Source organism: Tinamus guttatus, unplaced genomic scaffold (assembly GCF_059628265.1).
Source record: "Tinamus guttatus ecotype Peru unplaced genomic scaffold, ASM5962826v1 Tinamus_guttatus_pri_ptg000403l, whole genome shotgun sequence".
Taxonomy (NCBI): domain Eukaryota; kingdom Metazoa; phylum Chordata; class Aves; order Tinamiformes; family Tinamidae; genus Tinamus; species Tinamus guttatus.
In genome coordinates this window covers 2923425-2944051 of record NW_028288937.1, presented here as the reverse complement: position 1 = coordinate 2944051, position 20627 = coordinate 2923425, and the positions used below count along the sequence as shown (strand labels likewise).

The 20627-nt window shown below is 44.3% G+C and overlaps 1 protein-coding gene across 1 annotated transcript in view; it reads left to right on the top strand.

Annotated features, from left to right (window-relative positions):
* Window positions 1-20627, top strand: part of JAG1 (jagged canonical Notch ligand 1) — a 35041-nt gene that overhangs the window by 1930 nt on the left and 12484 nt on the right. The window contains exons 3-7 of the mRNA XM_088531296.1: window positions 9771-9822; window positions 15116-15370; window positions 16337-16397; window positions 20053-20183; window positions 20439-20558. Of these exons, the coding sequence (XP_088387422.1) occupies window positions 9771-9822; window positions 15116-15370; window positions 16337-16397; window positions 20053-20183; window positions 20439-20558 (619 nt within the window). The remainder of the gene's footprint in view (window positions 1-9770; window positions 9823-15115; window positions 15371-16336; window positions 16398-20052; window positions 20184-20438; window positions 20559-20627) is intronic.

The following is a 20627-nucleotide window of genomic DNA, read 5'->3' as shown; positions in this document are numbered from 1 at the left end:
CTGCCACCACCGTGGCCTTGGATGGCAGGGACTGCACTGTCTTGTGCCCAGCAGTGCTGCCCATGGGCAAGCAGAGGCTGAGGATGGCTGAGCGGGGCACTCATGGTGTATGTGATAGTCTGTCTCAAGTAGTTGTTTGGGGGGTGCTGGGGGTATAAAAGCCGGAAGCCTCCAAATCTTTGCTCCTAGAACTTGTATTTGGCGGTCACCTAGGAAACCAAGCCTGTTTTTTCCCCCTCCCCTTTTCTAAAGGTGCTGAGCACACACTTTCCCATGCCTGCCTTGGGATATGTTGATGCTCAGCACTTTTGAGAATCCAGTCATCCTAACCTCGAAGCCTAAGGTCACTCTTGTGAGGGGAGGAGGGCCCTTACGTGCAGGCAGAGTAGGGCTGGGTCTTGTTTCCTCAGTCACTATCACTGCTGGCAAGGCTGAAGCACGTGTAGGTTTTTCCACCCCCTTCAAAGCTTGGCCCATCCTAGCAGATAAGGGCCGGGTGCTGGGAGGGCCTTGCCTTTTTTTGGCGAGGGGAAGCCGGTCCCAGGAACGTTCTTCCTATACCCACTTGGCAGCCCCGTGGCCGGCGCTGCAGGCAGCTCTGGGCTCTTGCAGCGTCCTGTGCTGCCTCCTACCTGCCTCCTCCGTCACTTGTGCCTTGCAAAGGCTGGAGAGACGGCGGGGCCAAATGGAGCCAGGGCTGGAAGGAGGTGGCCCTGCAAAGTACAAGAGCAGAGTTAGCACAAGTGTTGTCTGTTGGGAGCCTAATTCCTGGCTTTCTCTCTCTCCCTGCCTTTTTCTTTAAGCATGAAATGAGATAAAACTGTTATCAAATATGCCATCAAAGGGATAAAGGGGTTTGTAAAAATCTGAGGTATTTGAAGCTCTGCCAGTGGCTGTAATGCTTGTGCTGCAGGGTTGTGTGTGTTTTTTTTTCTTTTTTTTTTTTTTCCAATAAGAGTCAGGTTCATGGAAGGTTTTTTGTTTTCTTTTGTTAACAAGACCCTTGCCCACAGTTATTCTTTTGTCGAGATGAATTTGATTCTATAGATGTGTGCATATAGGGTTAAAAATAGTGGAAAATTAAATGCCTTCTAACAACCATTGTCTTTTTAGGGGTGGGAAGAGAAATCACTGTGTGTGGGGACAGGTCAGGGGATAGACCCTGGAAGAAGTTCCTTAAGTTTGCTTGTTTTCTCGTAAAAGAAATGCTGCTGTTGTGCTGCTGCCTCTGGCAGAGTGCTGGGATCCTTGAGGAGCAGCAAACTCCTGGGGCATCCTTTGAAGTGCATAAAATTCCATTTCAGACCTCTGGCCACTACAGCTGAAACTTTTGGAGTCTGCTCTTGCATATTCCCATGCAGTAAATGCACTTTTTGAGACTGTGATGACTGTCAGCTTGCAATTATCTAGGCTGCCTCCCAGCTTTAACTTCCACAGAACATGGCTTTTATGCTGGCCATTGTGACTTTCCAATAGCAGCTGAACAAAAGAATATTTAATGTGGCAAAGCTCTTATTTGTGCTAAAAGTGGGTACACAAATCATCTGGGGAGCTGTGGAAGTTCTGAAGATAAAGCAGTAAACTTAATTAGCCCACTCAAATCTTATACTGAAATTTTAGCACTTAAAAGAAATTCTTTTCAATGAATACTATTGACTTTAGAAAAGCTTGGAACCAACTTTGCATTTGTAAATTTGCCTAATGATGAATTTCTCTTTGAATGCATCCAACTGAGAACTATAGTAAAGGTAATAGGAGCTTGACTGAAATATTAATCATATTGCACTTGAAAAGTCATGCTGATCTCTGAATGTGTAGCATTTTATCTCCTGCTGTCCAAGGGAGGCTTTTCCTGGGCATTCCCGCTTGAGTCAGTAACACTGGGAAGTCTTGTTGCCTTGACTACTTAAAAATCTCTTCCTATGCCAAGCTGCTCCTTATGCCTTTTGTCAAAAATAGTTATATGGCATTAGAGGTCTTTACTCAGAGGAGGGGGAAAAAAAAAGAAAGGTGGGGAGGGAGGAGGCAGAAAAGGAAAATGGTGTGCTTGAAGCACAGTGTAGGGTTTGGATGGTAGTTGTAATGTAGTCCTGTATTGCTGGAGTCTTATCAGAAACTGGTGCGCTTCGCTACTGTCCGTTTTGATACGTCCCTGAGTGAGGGGGGTGGAGGTCATGGGCTCTCAAGTCATTTCAGTGACTGGAGGTCTGAGCAAGTTGCTGGGAGACGGCAGCAGAGCAGCATAAAGGAAATGGAGGGCACCCAGAGAGCCCTCCCTGCAGCCCCGCTAAGGAGGGGACAGTAAGGTTCCATTAAAAATACATATATACATTCACCTAGGCCTTACTTGCACATTCATTTTAAGACATAAGTGACTTTCTTGACAGGCAAACTTGGCTTATGAAGCCATATGGAAAAGAGAGGAACAAAAGAATTTTCATGTTGCACATGTCAAAGGCTGCCTCCACAAGTTTTGGTGCAAGGTAGACACATGCTCTTCTCTGACATAAATCAAATCTCTTTCTATTCTGAAAGAATCAAATGACATCCAAAATGAGATGCATACCGTACCTTGAGGGAGCTGTGCCTGAATTAACTGAGCAAAGCCTGGTGCTAAACTTTGCTTTTATGTAAGGGAAGGTCTTTTGGGGTTTGGTGAGACTGGGAGAAGAAGCAGGTCAAAGTTGGCAATTTCTTTGGTATGTGCAGCTCCAGTTTCAAATGGCTTGTTTATCCTGGAATTATGATCCTTGTAATTATTTAATATTGAGACCAATTGCACCAAGCCACCAGGAAACTACTGAGGTGGAAAAAAAATCTAGTGTCTAGATGGCCTTGCTATAAAATATGATTTAAAAAGTTTTGAATATGTTATTGCAACCTTACTCTAAAATATAAAATAACCAGTTAGCCTTTTTTTAATGACAAATCTTACTGCTACTGCTTCTTGAAGATGTAAAGGACATTCTCTGGATAGGCATTGTTGGGATCTTTTTCTAGCCAAAAAAAAAAAAAAAGATAATTAAAGAGCTTTAGTGTTTTTAAACTGTATGAACTTTTTCTCCCCTGCTCTGTCTTGACAAAAGGCTTCCAAAATACTAATCCATAGCTCATGTTAAAATAACAGCCTTTTGAATCCAAGTGAAAGGTATCACCTAATTCAACTGCTTTGTGTCTCTTGCTGGGTGTGTTTGTTGTTTGTTTTTTACCAGTAGATAGGGTTTTTTTTTTTTGTAGTTTTTTAGCATTAAATTATTTAGGGTTTCTTTTTCTTTTCCTCATTTTCTTTTTTTCCTCCAGTTATCTTGTAGTAGTCACGTGCTCAACATTCTTAAACTATTCTTGATAAATCATCTTAGCAAACCATCTTTGCCTACCTCACGGGCAATTGACAGGAAAATCTTGGCGATAACAATGCCGATCAGTCAGGTAGTATCCACAGTGTGATACTCACTGTTAATTAATAACTTAGGAATAAATCCTCTCACCACTTATTTGTAGGTGAAAGGTTGCACTTCCTCCAGAATGGAGCTGAGAGTATTAAATGATACCTGGAGCATAATTAGTATCCACCAGGCTGCTATTTTCCAGGACTTTAGAGAATTGGTGCATCTATTTGGATGTTTTGGACTTCTTACCGATGTGTTCTAAAGAGTCACTGCTGCCCCAGGCAGTGCAGAACTTCATCTTCCTGGTAAATCCATTTGACTGTATTACCATAATACGTCTAAAAATAAATCCTCATCCTGCCTGCTCCCAGAATTCTTGGGACCTCTAATAAAGGTCTGCTCCACTTTAACTTTGGTGGCAGCTGGATTGGGCCTGGCACTGCTCATTGAAGCTTATTCCTAAACTTTCTCAGACTATATCCAGCACTGTCAGCTTGTTTATGCAGCTGGAAGTCAGCATGTCTAAAATGAACAGCATAAAAATCAATGCTGTATGCTTAAAATTGGAGTGAACTTGAGGAAAACTGCTGCTTTGTGCTGGACTAAGGCTCGAAATAAATGAGTTGTGCAGTTAGGAGAGGTGCTGCCTTGGCAATTAGAGGGGCTGATGTGCAGCCCTAGAGACTTGCTCTGTAATGCCTGCCGTTCATTGCCATTTCAGTCCATATGCCCTGCAGCGTGTGCCAAGACTTGCAGTTCCTGAAAGTGTTTCTTTATATATAAAAACAAAGACAAGATTGACTTTGAAAAACCAAAGCAAACTTGACTTTATGTTTCTGCTGACAGACAGGAGTTTTATATGTTAATTGAGTCATTTCTAATAATTACTGTAACTGGAAACCTGTGTATGTCCTGCGTGGGGAAAGATGTCAACAGTAGAAATTTTTCTCATTCGTTTCTTGTTACTCTGTGGAACTCGTAGGTCTGTGGTCACTGCTCTACAGCATAAATCGCGCTCATTATTGTTCTGGTATTTAGAAGAAACTGTAAAATGTGGATAGAAGTGGTTAAAGTGGTTTGTAAATAGTCAAACATGCAGAGTCCTTTACCAGCTCAACCCAGTTCTTGTGCACTTAGGTAAATAAGTAGAAAGGCTTCTTGTTCAGGCTTGCTCTATGTGAACCTGACTGTTTTGCTTGGCTGGCTACTAGGTATTCTCTCTATTAACCTTGCCACCCTTTTGTAACTGGTGCATTTAATTATCAGAGGGATGCTTTAAACAGGTAGGGGGAGTGATAAGAGCAGGTAATCCGCTTGATGGGGAAGCTTGAAAGCAACCATTGACATCCCGGTCTACCTGCGAGCCTTTGACAAGTGGGGTTTCATGAGAAAGTAACTTTGTAACCAGATAAGACACTGATTAAAAAGCTTTGGTAATATTATGCACCCTCGTAGCTGAGATCACTTTAATAATAATAAAAAAAAAAGATTTTAAGAGGAAAAAGTTGAGATGCAGTAGCTTCTCTTTCTTTGAAAGAAAGAGGAAGGAAGAAAAAGAAATGCAGAGACCCCAAGTGTCCTCCCTGCCTCCCAGCACGTTGTTTGACCAAAGCGTGCCGGGTCTGGCAGCGGGATGCGCCGCAGTGCGGCCACCCAGACAGGGGCATTGGCTGCTAATATTGACCAAGAACAATAGTGCGGCCCTACTGACTGCAGCGAGGATTACAGCACATAATGGGGCCCATCCAAAAATAATGCTAATACGGGACGAGCAACAGGAAGCAGCAGTAGACTCAGCATTGCTCGGCTCCCAGACAAACCGTGGACTTACTTCACACAATGGCCACTCCAGCACATTATGTATTCACAGGATCCTCATTATTCCAGCCGGCTCGCCAGCCCCGAGATCAGCCTGCTTTACTGGCCGCTTAAGCGCGCGCATGGCTTGGATAGTGGTACTTTTGTGCCCTTCATCGTTTGGCAGGAGGGTGGCAGCTGTATCGCAGGGAAGATCTTGATCTCAGTTACTGGCTTGGCTTGTGCTGTAAGAAAGGAGAGGGGGAAAGTTTCTTCTGGAAGCTTCTAGTAAAGTTAACAATTGTTTTTATATCCTCTCCTTTATGTGGCAATGAAGTGTCTAGCAGCATTAGCAGCAGTGAAGGAGCTGCTCCAAAGGCAGGCTGGAGGAACAGTGCGCTGCATTTGGTGTAGGCTCAGTCCGATGAGGCTCTTGACTGGGCTGTGCCTGAGGCTCAGTCTGGCTCTTGGCCGTGGAGAGAGTACACGTTTTACAGGGTGCCTCCTTATGGAGGTGGACCCAGAGAAAGAGCTGCGTTCAGCAAGAGTTAAAAAGGGTAGATGCTTTCCCTTCTGTTCTTCAATACATTCATATCTGTGCATGATGAACGAGTTGGTCAACCAAATAAGTCTTCAGAAGAGCTAGAGACAAGTCCAGGGTAGGAGGTTGGCCCCAGCATGATGCTCTGGTGTGTGTGGAGAGCGTCAGCACGAGCCACCCGAGGGCAGCGTGGGCATCCTGCAAGAGTCCTGCTGCCCTTCAGAGGAAGGGGTTTTGTGTCTATGTCTGCGCAGGGACACCCCCCTCGCTGGATGCTGGGCATGCTGAAGTGCTCCTTGCTGTCCCTCTTCCCTCTGTCACCCCCTTCTTGCCAAAGGCAGGCAGGCAGGATTGCTGCAGCTCTCGGCACGTTGGCTGTGTGCTGCCCTGTGGCTCACGGTGGCAGTGTGCCAATTTCCAGGCTTCTTTAAGACCCAGGTAGGGTGCAAGGAACCTTCTGAGACTGGTCTTCGCAGTGACGTGTGGCTGGCAAGAACGTGAGGTGGATGTTATTGGGCTTAACCTGATTTCCTTGTTCGCCGGAGTAAAAGCTGGCGCAGCATTTAGAATGCAAACTTCCCACTGCATTTGTCTAGTCATGGTTTCACATGCTCAGCAAAGCGCTTGCATGGCTTAACCGCAAGGAGGGGAGGGAAGAGGTTTGACTAGTTGCAGCACTCTTTGGAAAGAAGGCTGCCCTCTCCCTGGCAAGCCTGATGTCTCAGTCTGACTCTTGGAATGCCTATCGAAGGCCAAGCACAAACCCACCTTTCCTGAGGGGGTGTCTGGATGAAGGGAAAGAAGAAGGTAGTTAAGCTTGGAGCTTTGAATACCTTCTGCTTACCTGAACCTGCTAGTATATCATTTAATCACCTAGAACAGAGGTTGTGTTGCCCTTACAGACACTTAAAAGAGACAGATTTCAAAGTTGTCACAGTTGTTCCTGAGTAGCATTATCAATGGATCAAGGCTGAGCCACGGTGGTTTGTCACCAAGGAGAATAGCTCTTGTGCACTGTTGCTCTTTGTGTGTGTGTGTGTGTGTGTTTGTTTGTTTTGTATGTTTGTTTCGGCATGTGACCTCAGCCACTTCCACCCTCTCACACTTTAACTCTTAGGAATTTTGCTTAAATTTGCCTGAGCTGACTTTGGGCACAGGCCCCTGGGCTGCTCTGGCTGCGCGTGTGCTGCAAGCTCCGCTGGCCTCTTGTTCCCTCGCAGGCAGAATCGCTGCCTGCTGGGGAGGATCAGGTTTGCGGCGCCTAATTGGGTGCGACTCGGGAAAGTTCACTGCTGCCTTGTTGCCTAGGATGTGGCTTTGATGGAATAAGGTGCGTGATGTGGAATTCTTGTGTCTGGATATGTATTTATTCAAAGATGGGCAGAGGTCAGCTCTGGGCATGGGAAAGCTTAAACCTCTGTGCTAGGAGTCATCATTCCTGAGATATCTTAATTGTTGATCTATAGAGTGGGGATGATATGCGGTATTTTTTTTTTTTCTTTGCACAGAGCTGTTTTGGGGGGACGGGGCAGAGCTATAAGATTGGGAAAAGTCAAGGGGGCACTCGGCTCTGGGGCTGTGTCTAGACTTGTGTTCAGAAGCGCCTCATCTCGACTACGATGCCTTGTCCTTTCCTGGCCCCACGCTGGGAAGGACGGAGCTGAGAGAATAAACTGCTCTTCTCTGTATCATCGCCTGTCAGGACAGGGACTCCTTGTCTAAACTATCCGGAAGCAGAAAGAGCTGGGGAACATGGAAAACAGAATTGCTAGACTAGGTCTGTTTGCCCGTTTTTTCCTCCCCCTCTTCTGTTTCCATCCTGTTAGGCAGAAGTGTCTCTTTCCCCAGCTCCTGTATGGAGCTGGGAAGCGGTCACACAAGCAGGCAACAGCAGGAGTGCTCCGAGCAACGATTCAGCCTCTCCTTTCCTTTCCTCCAGGGCTAGGTGTGTTAGTAAACAGTCTTGAGAACCGTCCGGGAACTGTTGCTATGAGTTTAGACAAAATATCTTCCAAAACAATTATGCAAGGCTGAAAGAAAAACATCCTTAACTTTATTGGAAGTAGTGTGAGTTGCCATAATTCATTCTCTATATCATAATATTTTTTCAAGCTTGCAGTAACATGTTGTGCTTCTCGCTGTTTGTAATTAAAGCAGGGAGGAAGCACCCAAGGTAGTGCAATATGTATCTGTAATATGGCTCAGGAGTTATAGTCTGATTCTTTTTTTAAACTTGTGTCAGTACTTCTCAAAATCTGTTTTAGAGTTTTAAGCTATTAGTCCTGTGCTGCCTGGGGTGGGAGGGGGACTTTTATTATTTTTCTTCTTCCAAGGTGTAAGACTTGTTCCAGAATAGTAACAATAACATGTAACTTTGATGAAATATTAACCAAAAACGGTTTGGGCTGAGGGAGCCTCTGCACAGAAGTTAGGGCTCGTGTCCCGGCTTGCCCAGCCTTGCTTACTTTTTGAAGCATTTTCCCACAGTTATCAGTGAACAAAATGGAATCCTAGTCTGCTTTGAATGTGAAACATATTTAGGCTATATTCCAAGCTGGTGTCCATCACAAACTAGGTTCGCATTCAGAGGCTGCATGCTGTGTCCAGTCGTGAGAAAACAGTCCCTGTTTTTTTTTTTTTTCTCCCCTTTTCTTTTTCTTTGGAAGCCACTTTTGCCCTTACACCTTGCGGCAGCTCCCTCCCAGCAGCGTGTTTGCATTGCCCATTACAGGAAGGGGGAGGTTTGCAGACCACAACTGCACAGGCTGCCGCTGCGTGCGGAGGTGATTATGGAGGTGAAACTTGGTGATGAGCAGCTGCTGGGCACTACCAGCCTGCCCTGGAAAGGCAGTGTATTCATTCTGCTGTATCCACCACCGTAAAAATGTTACCCTCGTTACTGCTTTATAGTCCTTATTATCATTTTGCTTATTTTCTTATCAAATGGTAATTTTTCATATTTTTTCCTCAACTTTACCTTTTGATTTCTCATGAGTCATCCCATACACTGCTACACAGCTGGCTAAACAGCAGTTTTGAGGGATGCAGGCAGGACAGCAATGAACCAGGCCAGGGCTGGAGGAGGGGAAGACTTTTTTTTTTTTTTTTTTTTTTTTTTTTTTTTTTTTTTTTTTTTTTTTTTTTTTTTTTTTTTTTTTTTTTTTTTTTTTTTTTTTTAATGGCTCTTGTTCTCAAGTTAGGATCGGAGATAAAGGTGGCTGGGTGTAATAGCTGGCACCTTTCCAACCCGCAGCATCACTCTGCTGAGCTTACGCGCATGGTTGTTATTGCTGGAGTGCTAGAGAGCTCCCTGCAGGCTCGCGCGTCTGCGAATGCGACGCGGGGCGCGCGGCGCTGCTTCCCTCTCCCAGCGGCCTGCGCTTTGTGTTACCGTCCCTGCCCCCCCTGCCTTCCCAGAGCCATCGGCTCTTCCCGAAGTTACCTGATACTTGTGGGAGCAGCGCTGGCCCTCGGGCACACGGAGCATTCAAAGGGGGTGCTGAAAGGCGGAGGCCCTCGAGATCACCGTCGGGGGCAGAGCGCAGACCTCTCGGCGAGGCTCCTTGCTTTCAGCGGCAGTGGGGAAGGGACATCCAAGCCTAGGGTTTTCTTGGAACTGAAATTCTTTGAAGCAGTTCTTGGGATGGGAGAGAGTGGTGGGCTTGGAGGGGGGGCTGTTTTTTTTTACTTTTAATGCTACTTTGGTGCTTTCTCTTGTGTCCTTCCCTCTTACACGAGCAGTTGTAACCTGAATTGTGCTTATTTAAAGCCTAGTGTGGGGCTATGCTTCCAGGTTAAGTACATAAGATGCATTAGCCATGACAAAGATGAGCAATCTGAGGTGAAAGGTCTCTGTTAAGCGACCTTACGCAGTCTGACTTAAGAGGCTGGAAGAAGATCATGTTTGTCTTGAGTATAACCTATTTATGTTTTGAAGTACACAGTTCTAGGGCAGAGACCAGAAATTTCTCAAACTTAAAATTACATTAATTTTTTTCTACGCTTTTGGTCTGGCTTTAAACTCTCATATTTCTCTTTTGCAGAGATCCTACACATTGCTTGTTGAGGCATGGGATTACAATGATAACTCTACTAGTAAGTATTGGATTCACTGATTTACTTAGTTCAAATTCCTTGATTTCCTGTCCTACTGGAGAAAAAAAAAAAAAAGCCCTATTTCATTCTTACCTTTCAGACATCTACCTACTCTGCTCTGGTCAGCCATGGGGGAGAAGGGAAAGCTCTGCCAGCCTTGGTTTTGGACAGCTCCTCCAGGCTCCACCATAGCCTCCCTCTTGTTGCACACAGAGGTTGAGTGGCTTGCTGGCTTAGGCACCCAAGGGCTGATGCCTAAAAATACCTGTCCTTCCTTCTCCTTGGGGAGAGTAAATGTCCAGCTTATGGGGAAAGGGATTTGTTCTGTTTTGTGGGATGTCTTTTGATTTTTTTTTTTGTTGTTTCTTGAATGATATTCAGAAGCCTAAATCCTGTTGACTACAAAGGTGAACTGAATGCACATGCGGCTTATTCGGGAAGCAAGGGGAAGGCACTGTGCAATTAAACCTGGTGCATCCATTCATCTAATGACCATAGATGAGAAATGGGAATGATTATCAGCTTTTGCTTAGCGGTTGGATGTGTAGGATTTAATAATCGGGGATTGAAGATATTTATGAGCTGTTCTACTTATAAGCTACAGATACTGAAGTAGAAGGGCAAAATTACCTCTATTTGCAAGCTAGAGTTTTAGTAGTGGGGTGGGGTGGGGGGGAAAGCTGCTGCAGAAAGAACGAATCTGAACTTGTAAACCTTTGTTGATACAAGTCTTTTTGCTTCTGTCCAGAAGCAGCTCTGGACAGAAGCAGCTCCCCCAGATGCTGCAACAGTTTAGCATAGTCCCCTCTGGAGTGTTTGGTGGCAGCCACAGGGTATTAGAAAGGGCTTCCGTGTTGCGGAAGAAAGGCCTTGCAGCCGTGTGGAGCGTGCTGTGGGGTTGTGTGGTGCTAAAGGGTTTCTGCTGTGGGTGCAGTGCTACAGGTTTATGCTTACCTCGAGTTCATGAACAGCAGACTGTCATGAAACTGCACTTTGGCTCCAGGGGCCTTTCTGCACTTTTTTTTTTTTTTTTAGTATACGGGATGTCCTATTAATTCTGGAAGAGAGAATTTTCCACTGAAAATGATTTCCGTGACCATGAGTGATATCCATAATTTGCTTTACAGCCTGACTTGTCCAACGCTGTTGCAGTTCTTGTGCTTTTAAGCCCTACCCCAGCACCAGTAATGGGCCTAGGAAACCTCTTGAGTCTCGATTAGAAGTATGTTATCAAGGAGCAGAAAATACACTGCTCTGGCAGCAGAGCTGTATCATAAATGGGAGATGCCTGCATTCAAAAAGCAAGTCTTGTTTACGGTAGACTTTGAGGGTTTTCTCAGGCTGGGTCTCTGCCACTTTTACTATTATTAGAGCTCATCTTTTTTCATGAAACAACTGCATTTCCAAAGCCACACAATGAAGCCTTTCTTGCTTTCATGTTCTGGATGTGTGATTGTCTTCAGACAAAACTGCCTCATTTTCTCAGCAATGCATTTGACCAAGTGCAGACATGGCTTTGCATATGTTCCTGACTTACATTCCTGCACTAGCTTTGCTGTCACAGACCCATCTATAGGTCCCTTCAGTCACTGTACTGCACAAGCCCTTCTCTTTGCACTGTATCACTTTACTTACAGTAGCTTTCCCATAACTGAAGAATAAGCCTCGAAGAACTAGTTGAGCTAGGGCTAAACGACTGTCATGAGAAAATATGATGAGTATTTTTAGATGTCGACGGGATTTTATTTTGCCCTAATTACAGCTGAATTGTGAGCACTCCGAGAGAGCTCTTTTAAAAAATAGTGGGGTTAGGAGGCATTGTATATTCTGCAATAGTTGTAGCATCCTGATCAATCCTGTCATTAGGAGATCCTTGAGTGGATGCTTCCTTCCCCCCTCTACATTCCTCTCCTCCTACGTTCCCTTTACCACACGCTAGCTCTTGTCCCACTTCCAAGAGTGGCTTGCAGTTAAATTCTGGCCCTGGTGAAGCCGATGAGAATCATGCTTTGTTGGAGCCAAGATTCGACTTAAATAGTTTTCTTATCCCGGTTCTTGTCTAGATTCCATCTTGCTCCTGTCGCTTTATACATAAAGCTAATGGGGCCGACACTGCATCTCAAACTATGTCAAAGAGCTATTGTAAATGACTAGTATCGGTTGCATGTGAATTCCAGGCAGGCATAAGAGGCTTCAACACAATGTAAACCAAGCCAGAGCTGGAGGTTGTCTGAAGCAAAGACTTTCAAAAAATAACTGCGGTGTCTATGGCCACCCAAACTGCTTGGAGGCGTCCAGGCTTTCTTGGTGTGCTTCCTAGGGCTGGCCAGTTGCAGTTTCTGAAAATGGGACCCCTGAAGAGCCAAGGTGGGCACTCAAAATTGCTAATTTTCTCTGTGCCTAAGAACTTTCCCCTAGTTGCTCCTTGAATAAAGACAGACTAAAGGCTTTGAAGCTCAGCCACCAAAAATAAATGAAACCACCAAATTTTCTGGCATCAGAGTGCAGAGTGGGAGTTTAAAAATTTGCAGAAAGCCTCTCTTCCACTTCATCAACTCCTCATTAGTTAGTGTTTCCTCTAACCTTTCTGTCTGCTGTCTGTCATGGGCTCCTGAGTCAAACGATGTCAAGGGCATGATGAAGACCCCTTCTTCTCAAGCCTCTGCAGCCTTTTGTTTGTTTGTTTTTATTTTTAACCTAGCCAGTGTGCTGCTTTGGGGTTGCATGCTACAGGCTAAGAATGGCAGTGTTTTTGCAATGCCTTCCCTGAAGCCTGGGTCAGCACCCTTGTGTAAGTGTGCACTGGCAGGTGGGAATAGGGAGGGGTGGAGAAACTGCTATGCAAGAAGGAACTTGCCACAACTTCATTGTGAAAACTGTGGGTGACGGCTAAGGAAAGGGATCTTACAAGTCTGTGTGCCCTTACTTAGACTTAAATGCAGAGTGACAGCTTCGCAGCCCGTATCAAATGAAAGTATTTTAGCCATGATCCAAAGTGAAATCGCAGCTGGTTTCCAATTGGGCACTTACCAAAATAAAGTTGGGGGACTAAGAAGGATGGCTGTGTGTAAATTCAGTAGCCTGTGGATAAGGGCTTGAAGGAGCTGGTGGCTGGAGTTGAGATGTCGCAGTGGTGCAGCAAGGACATGCTCCCCACGAGCTGACAAGCAGGGGAAGAAGGGTAGAGCGGGAGACAAGATGAAAAGGTTCTTTCTCCATAGCTCTTGTTTTTCTGGTGCCAAGAACTGACCTGGCTGTCAAGGGTATGTTCCCAGCAGAGAACACAAAAAGACTTTCTAGAAGTGTATTGGGGGTGTGACAGAACTCAGTTGAGTGTCATTCCCCCTCTCTTGCCTACGGGAGAAAAGGATAGAGTTGTTTTACTCGCAAGAAACAGGATGTCTTTATGCCCAGGCTTGATATTTGGGGAAATGCATTCACTTTCCAGCTACGCTGTAGATCGGGGTGTAATCTTGGCAAGGGCAGTAAAGCCATCTCCAGCACGCATGAGTGCAGCCATAATTGCCTGACTAGCTCCATTCAAGACAAGCAGATATGCATCTGCTTAAGTACCTCTTAGAATTAGGCTGTAATCTTGTTGATGAGATCTGAGAGTCTTACACCTGCATGGTACAGGACATGATATTGCTCTGGATATACCAGTATGGAAAGTCCTTAGGCATCTGCATTGCTTGTGAATGGGTTTTAAACTAATAAAGGCCTGCATGCATCGGAAAGTCTTAGGCGTAGATGTGGGGTTGGGGGCTTAGTGCCAATGAATAATAAAAGCTGATTTAAATGGGAAACGTCATAAAACCAGAAATACCAGAAGGTGAATAAGTTGTTGCCCTTAATTTCACACTGTAAACGCTTAATAAACGCTGCAGTCTTGAGCCAAGAATACCTGTATCTGCTTAAAATATATATGTATTGACACTCTTCTGTTGTTGTTTACAGTTTTGAAGATAGTTAAGTTGAAGCATTTGCTGCACAAGCAGGCAAGATCTGTCAGGAAATTGACAGCAGGTATCTGAGGCTTGAGGAGCTTGTTTAGATGTTCCTTTAGAAAGCTAAAAATCAAAGGCCCTTAACAATATGTTCAGAAGTATTATATACAGAAGCCTTCCCATGTATTTTCATAAGCTTTCTGTAGCAGCTTCATTAATCTTCAACTCTGCTTTATGTAAAATCCTCCAAATTGTTTTTAATTGTTGTAAGGACAAGTGAACGTCAGTACTCTTTAATTTGTGATACTTGAATGTGCTAGTTCTTCACACGCTGCTAATACGTCACTGGCAAACTGCCCTTCTGCAGTTTGCCTGAATTTTTTCTGTCTCTGGATTATGCTCTCATGTACAGAAAGTGCAGCCTGGCACTTTCTTTTAAACTATGTCTGCAGGGGTATTTTGGCTGTTTTATGATAAACTTTCTCTCAGCAGTCAAGTACTTGCTAGCAGCAGGTTGTACAGTGGTGTCAGATCATTTAAGTCACAAGGCCTAGACTACAAAGTGACATACCACAGATATATCCAATATTCGGTGCTAATGTGAAATATTATTCAAGATATAATTTAGGCAGTTGTAGGTCTGTAAAAGCCAGAGAACTTTTGCTGGAGCTAAGCATATAGTATGAAGTCTAAACTTTGAAATCTCCTATAGAGAGAAGGGGAATCTGTAACAAGCACAGTAATGTGAGCTCCTTGCTCGAAGCTCTGGTAAGCTTGAATTTTTAGTGTGAGCTGACTTGTGAAAAGAGAACTTCCACAACATTTCTCTTGTGAAATCACTGGTGTCAACCGAGTGCCAAAGCGGCTGGTTCTCAAGGGATTCAGGGCTTACCCTGGAATCCCAAAAGGCTGCAAACTTTTCTTTTGTAGTGTTTATGTCCAGTTGGTGGAGAGTGCCCTACTGTAGTATGGAATGCTACAGTTAAAAACAAGGCCAGTGCTAGTAATTGAGTTGCAGGGAAATTTGCATTATGCTCCACTCTGGAGCTCGGAGGAAAAGCAGCTCAATTTTCTTTAACTGCTAGACCTGTGGTTCTTATCGAATGTCTTCTCACCAAGAAATTGGTAAGTGCCTGGCTAAGACTTGAGTCCATCTCGACTTCCAGCCCTGTTTGGTTTGACATAGTGTATGAATGTTTCAGTTAATAGTGTGGAGCCCTAGGACAGCTTTATCTTACTCTCTAAAACATAAAGCTGTTAAAACCAAACTGGCTGCCTTGGTCATACCTATGCAGCTTGAGAACTCCAATTTGGGAAAATCTAACTCTGTCTCTTCTCCCATATAGATCCTGACCGCATTATAGAAAAGGCATCGCACTCAGGCATGATCAATCCGAGCCGTCAGTGGCAGACTCTGAAACATAATGCAGGAGTTGCCCACTTTGAGTATCAGATCCGGGTGACCTGTGCAGAGCATTACTATGGCTTTGGCTGCAACAAGTTTTGTCGACCAAGAGATGACTTCTTCACTCACCACACCTGTGACCAGAATGGCAACAAAACATGCTTGGAAGGCTGGACGGGACCAGAATGCAACAAAGGTTTGTGGCAGATGCTTTAACCGCAAATGATCGGCAATTTTGGGTAGGCTGGAGGACTGAGACAAGCCTATGGGGTCCTTCATGTCCAGAAGTTTGGTGGTATGCTAGTGTTAGGGTGACAGACAGTGAAGCAACTCTTTACCCAGAGAGCTCAGAAAGGAGAAGGCTAGTTCTAGACTTGTTTTAAAATCTTGGAGAGGTCTGAATATAAAGAATAAATGTATTCTTTCTCTGATTATCCCCATCTTTGCCCTTGGGAAGAGAGCCCAGCCCACTGACATCAATGGGAGCTCTGCTGCTGACTTCAATGGCAGGATTTCCCCTTTGGTGCAGAATTTCAAGACAAGCAGGAAGGAGAGACTTGTTCTAGAGGTGACCTGGCAAGTGTAAAGCTTTGGTTTTGAAAAGTCCCAGACCATTTGTTCCACCTGAGCTGGTGTTTAACATGTATATTAGGGATTGGCGATTTCCTAGGTAATTTCAGATGGAGAAAGCAGGATGCTGAATAGGGGCAACAGACTATCGGCATGTCTTGCTGACTGAATTTACCTGCAATTTGAATAGACGCTCATCTTAATCTCTTCTCTGTGTAGAGATAGGGCTCAAAAGCAAATCCAGAGTAGTTAAAAGTTGCTCTGAATTAGATATAGAGATAGGGGCTAGCTCTGCAAAATGCAGAGAAAGGGAATCTGTAGACTAGAAGTGACTTGCAGCTCTGTAAAGTGAGATGGCTTCTCTACCATTGAGGCAACTCTTTGAAGAGTGCTAAGTGTGATTGTTCTGCAAAGCTAGCCGATAGATTTGCTATTGTAGGGAACAGCTACCTTAGTTTTTTTATCCAGTAGACTTGATATGAGAGACTCGCTAAAAACTTGGATTCTATAGGATTATAGTGACAGAGATTAAAACATTCCCACGGGCTTGAAGATGCAGGCAGCATGCTGATACTCTGTTTTGTTTTAACAGCTATTTGTCGTCAGGGATGTAGCCCCAAGCATGGTTCTTGCACAATTCCAGGAGAGTGCAGGTAAATGCTTCCCTCCTCTTCCCTCTCACCCCCCTCCACCTCCCACGTAACTAAAAAAGTGATGCTAAAAACAGGATTGCGGAGGGAGGGAATTCTTGGAGTTCTGCTTTTAACCAGGGTGCACTATTCATGCTGACTAGTCCTGAATAAAAGGGGGGGCAGGTAGGTCTTTAATGTACTAATACTTTTGAGGGGTGCTTAGTTTGTGAAACAGCAATGCCCATAAAACGTGTGGGCTAAATGCTGTGAATATTGCCTAATTAGCGCTAACTAATTGCTTCTGCATAAACGGTGCAAATATTTTGGGCTGTGTATTTGTTTTTTTCAGTACAACCTGGTTAATAGGCTCTCTCCAGTAGGAGTTTGAACTGCAGTGTGACTTCTCTCTCCTCCCTTTCATGCCTGTTTTCCCCCTCTACTTTCCTCCACTCCAAAGTTTGCTCCATCGGTAGGCAAAAGTCAAGCATTCTTTAGAATGGGATTACTGAAATCTCTTGGTTCCTTTACCATTGTGAGCCAGGCTCTGAGTGCTGAGAGGTTAATAGCTGGGATGAAATCTTGTCAGCAGACTGATGAATGCAGAATTTTGCTGCTGTGCTTTGAAGTCCGTTCTGTCCTGGCAAGGAGACAATGAGAAGCAGAGTTTAGCCATAACCCAGCAATTAAATATTGGGAATACTTCAAAATATGCACCATATATTTACAGCACCAGGGAGGTTTTCTCCTGTATCAATTGAAGGGTAAGGACAATAATAAATCTGGACATTTTTACTAACAAATGGTTATAGCTGGTTTTGTGTAACCCTTTATAAAACCTGTTTACAAAACATAACTGGTGGATTTTCCTTTGCTGGAAACGTTCACATGAATTGGGTTGCTCTTCTCGATAAACCGTACTTCAAGCAAGAATTAAATGTAGGTTGTCTGACAGACTACACAGTGTAAGAGGTCAGCCCAAATGCCCACAGTAGTTTGTTCTTTCTCTTTATCCCTGTCATCTCTACTTCAAAAACAAACCAAAAACACTTTCATCAAAGGGAATCCTTAGAGCAAGACAGAAAGTAACTTTTCATCCTCCACAAGAGACCTGACAAAGTGAAAGCTCCCGAAGGGACTGATATGGGTTATGCTAAGTACTAGCTACACCTATATAGGCTGGTTAACCCCCAAAATACCAAATCTTTTTTTCTTTTTCCTCTTTTAAAAAGCAAGTAATAAGAAGCATGGGTGGGGCTGGGGAGAAAATTGTGAGGAGAGGGTATCAGTCAGGGCTAGCAGTGATTTGTGCTTCTGTCATCAGAATAAACATGCCTTGTAGAGGTTGCTGTCTCCTAGTCGGAACAACAGGCTTTGTTTCCAGAGGTTTTTTCTTCCCTTTCTCTTTCTAAGGCTCTTACCTCCCACTCACTGCCCAGACATGCACTAGTGCTCTTATTTACTTAAGGTGCAACTTTCCCACACTTGATTTGCATAGTCTTGAAACAATGCTGTCCTTCTGGTGCTTTCAGATAACTTCTGCCTGCCAAGTTAGACCAATATCTCTAAAGAGACTACAGAAACAAGATTTTATTTTCTCTTAAGTTTTGATGAGTCATGTAGCCTCTATGTTACAAATGCAATAGAGTTTAAAAATAACATCCCAGCAGAAACTGCTCTGGGTTCTGGTATAATAGACAACTCGCAAACACTCTTAAAATATCCTCTTCCCTCTTGGTGCAAGTCACTGTCTTGAATGCAAGCCTGCCAACAAAACCAAATGCAAGGAAAGTTAACTTTAAGTTTCTCATGAGAAACTACTGTATACATATTATTAAACAAGAATTACTATTATGAATCTTGTTCTAGGATGGATATCTGATTGATGGGGTGGGTTTTTTGTGTTTTGTTTCTTTTTCTAAAGATGACCATAGTCTTACTCCTATTTTTATTTTTTTTTCTTTGTTATACTTTGAAGCTGATCTTAGCGCCTTTTTTTTTTCTTTTTAAGTAATACTTGTTTCTCTTTACACATCAAAAAGCTTTAATTTGACCAAAAAAAAAAGGGGGGGGGAGTAAAATTCTAGATTTGTGTGCTTCTTTTTTTTTAGGTGAGGCACTTTAGTTAGGCCTGCATGTAAGCTTACAGGCCAGTTGCTTTGAATGCAATAGAAGTTAAAAGGGTATGTTCCTAAATCTTGGTCTTTTTGCATTCTTTTTCTATTCCCTATATGGAAGCACTTTCTAAGAGCTACTTGAGAGGGGCTGTTTTGCTTGATCTGGGTTTTTCTTTCATGATCTTTGTCCACAAAGAAAAATAAGTTGGACTAACTCTTCTTTTGTTTTGGTTTTTATATATACACAAACTATCAAGTGTTTCCCACTGATTTTGAGTAGGCTGCTATTGAAGTAGCTCTTGAAAAAACCCACAGTTCATTAGGATGCAGTTTGTCACCTGAGATTTTTTAGAAGGGAAGTCAGACTTACCACTAGCTGTGTGTGATTAACCATTGGATAGATCCCTCCAGCTTTTTCCCATGAGAAGAAATTGCTAGTAAAAGAATAGTAGGGGGTTTTATAAATAGAAAGCTTAGCTGACTTCTGTACAGAAAAGGTTTGTTTTCATAATCTAGTGTCAGCTTAGTGCATAATTACTGATGATCAATTACTCTCAGGACCTGTTAAAGAAATGCATGCAGTACTTCACCAAACCCTTGCTTTTAAGTCTCAGCTTGTCTTCCTTTTCTGTCTATAGATGAGCTTTAATTTGAAGAATCCTTGGTCTGCTTTGCCTGTGAGAACTGAAGTGAAAGCCAAAATAAACTTTCTTTTTAAGGGAGCTTTATTTTAAAGTAGCATCCTCCTTTTTAGCAGGAATTTGTGTAGCTTGTTGATAGTGATAATAACAGCTAAAAATGATTAAGTCTTCTTCAGGTAATGTAACTAAAATTGCTTGAAATTGGGCACCTTTTAGTTGTTACCTGAAGAGAGCTTAGCTCGGATCGAGCTCAGAAGTGCACTCGCAACAGGTTGTCTTTGAACAAATGCAAAATTCTGGCGTGCGCTGGTTCCTTTGATCTCGTGCTGTGGCTCTGTCCCGCTTCCTGTGTGTGTCTCCCAGCTCGGCATGGGGCTGTGTCCCGGCAGAGCGCCGCGCTCCTCCTGCGCTGCCGCTGCCCTGCGCGGGCTCGGAGCCCCTGCTCATGGTTCTGCTTGTCCTCCTGTCCGCGCAGCATGGCTGCAGTGCTGGCAACCTTGGATTCAGGAGCATTTCTGGAAAACTGTTGTTTCCACTGCCTGTTCTTCCCCCCTCCCTCAGTTTATAACGCACTCTGTCAAAGTCCAGAGATTGATTTGTCGTGCACGCCTACCTTCTCGGCCACATTTATATGAGGCTCCAGAAAGAGTGTTATTGTGCTCAACGGCCTCATGCTGGTTCTCCCAGAACAGTTATTCTTTTGTCAGGAGGCCGGCTACAGAGACCTTGGCAAAACTACTGAAATGTTTGTTTATAAGAAACCATCAAACAAACCTTGAATGGCTTCTCCACTTCCTTTCGTCCTCCCTTTCTGCCCCATCTTTCTTGAGGCTTTGGAACTCAACACTCACATCTACACAGAGCAATTCTAAGACTGCTTTCCCTGCTCTAATTTATTTTTCTCCCCTTTCTTTTCTGAAGGTGTCAGTACGGATGGCAAGGCCAGTACTGTGATAAGTGCATTCCACACCCAGGATGTGTCCATGGCACTTGCATTGAACCATGGCAGTGCCTCTGTGAAACCAACTGGGGTGGTCAGCTCTGCGACAAAGGTATGTGAACCTCACCAGAGCCAAGGGCACCCATGGGGTTTGACACTGACAGGCTCCTCCCTGGGTCGGGGCAGAGCCGGTGTCCTTCAGTGCCTCGGCACTGCGTGCTCCGCTGTTCTGGTGGTGTTGGCATGTGCTTCATCTTGCTCTGCTCTGTCCTACTTCTGCAGGCAGAGGTATTTGATGAGGTCTCTGCACGCAGCCCTATTTCTGTAGCCATTGAGCTGTGGTTTTTAAGCACCTTGCCCTTTGCAGATCTGAACTACTGTGGAACCCACCCACCCTGTTTGAATGGTGGCACCTGCAGCAACACTGGCCCAGACAAATACCAGTGCTCCTGCCCCGAGGGCTACTCAGGCCAGAAGTGTGAGATCGGTGAGTGCTCTTGATGAGGTTGCTGACCTGCCACTTGGCAGTTATTCCCTGCTTAGTGGCTGAGTTTGT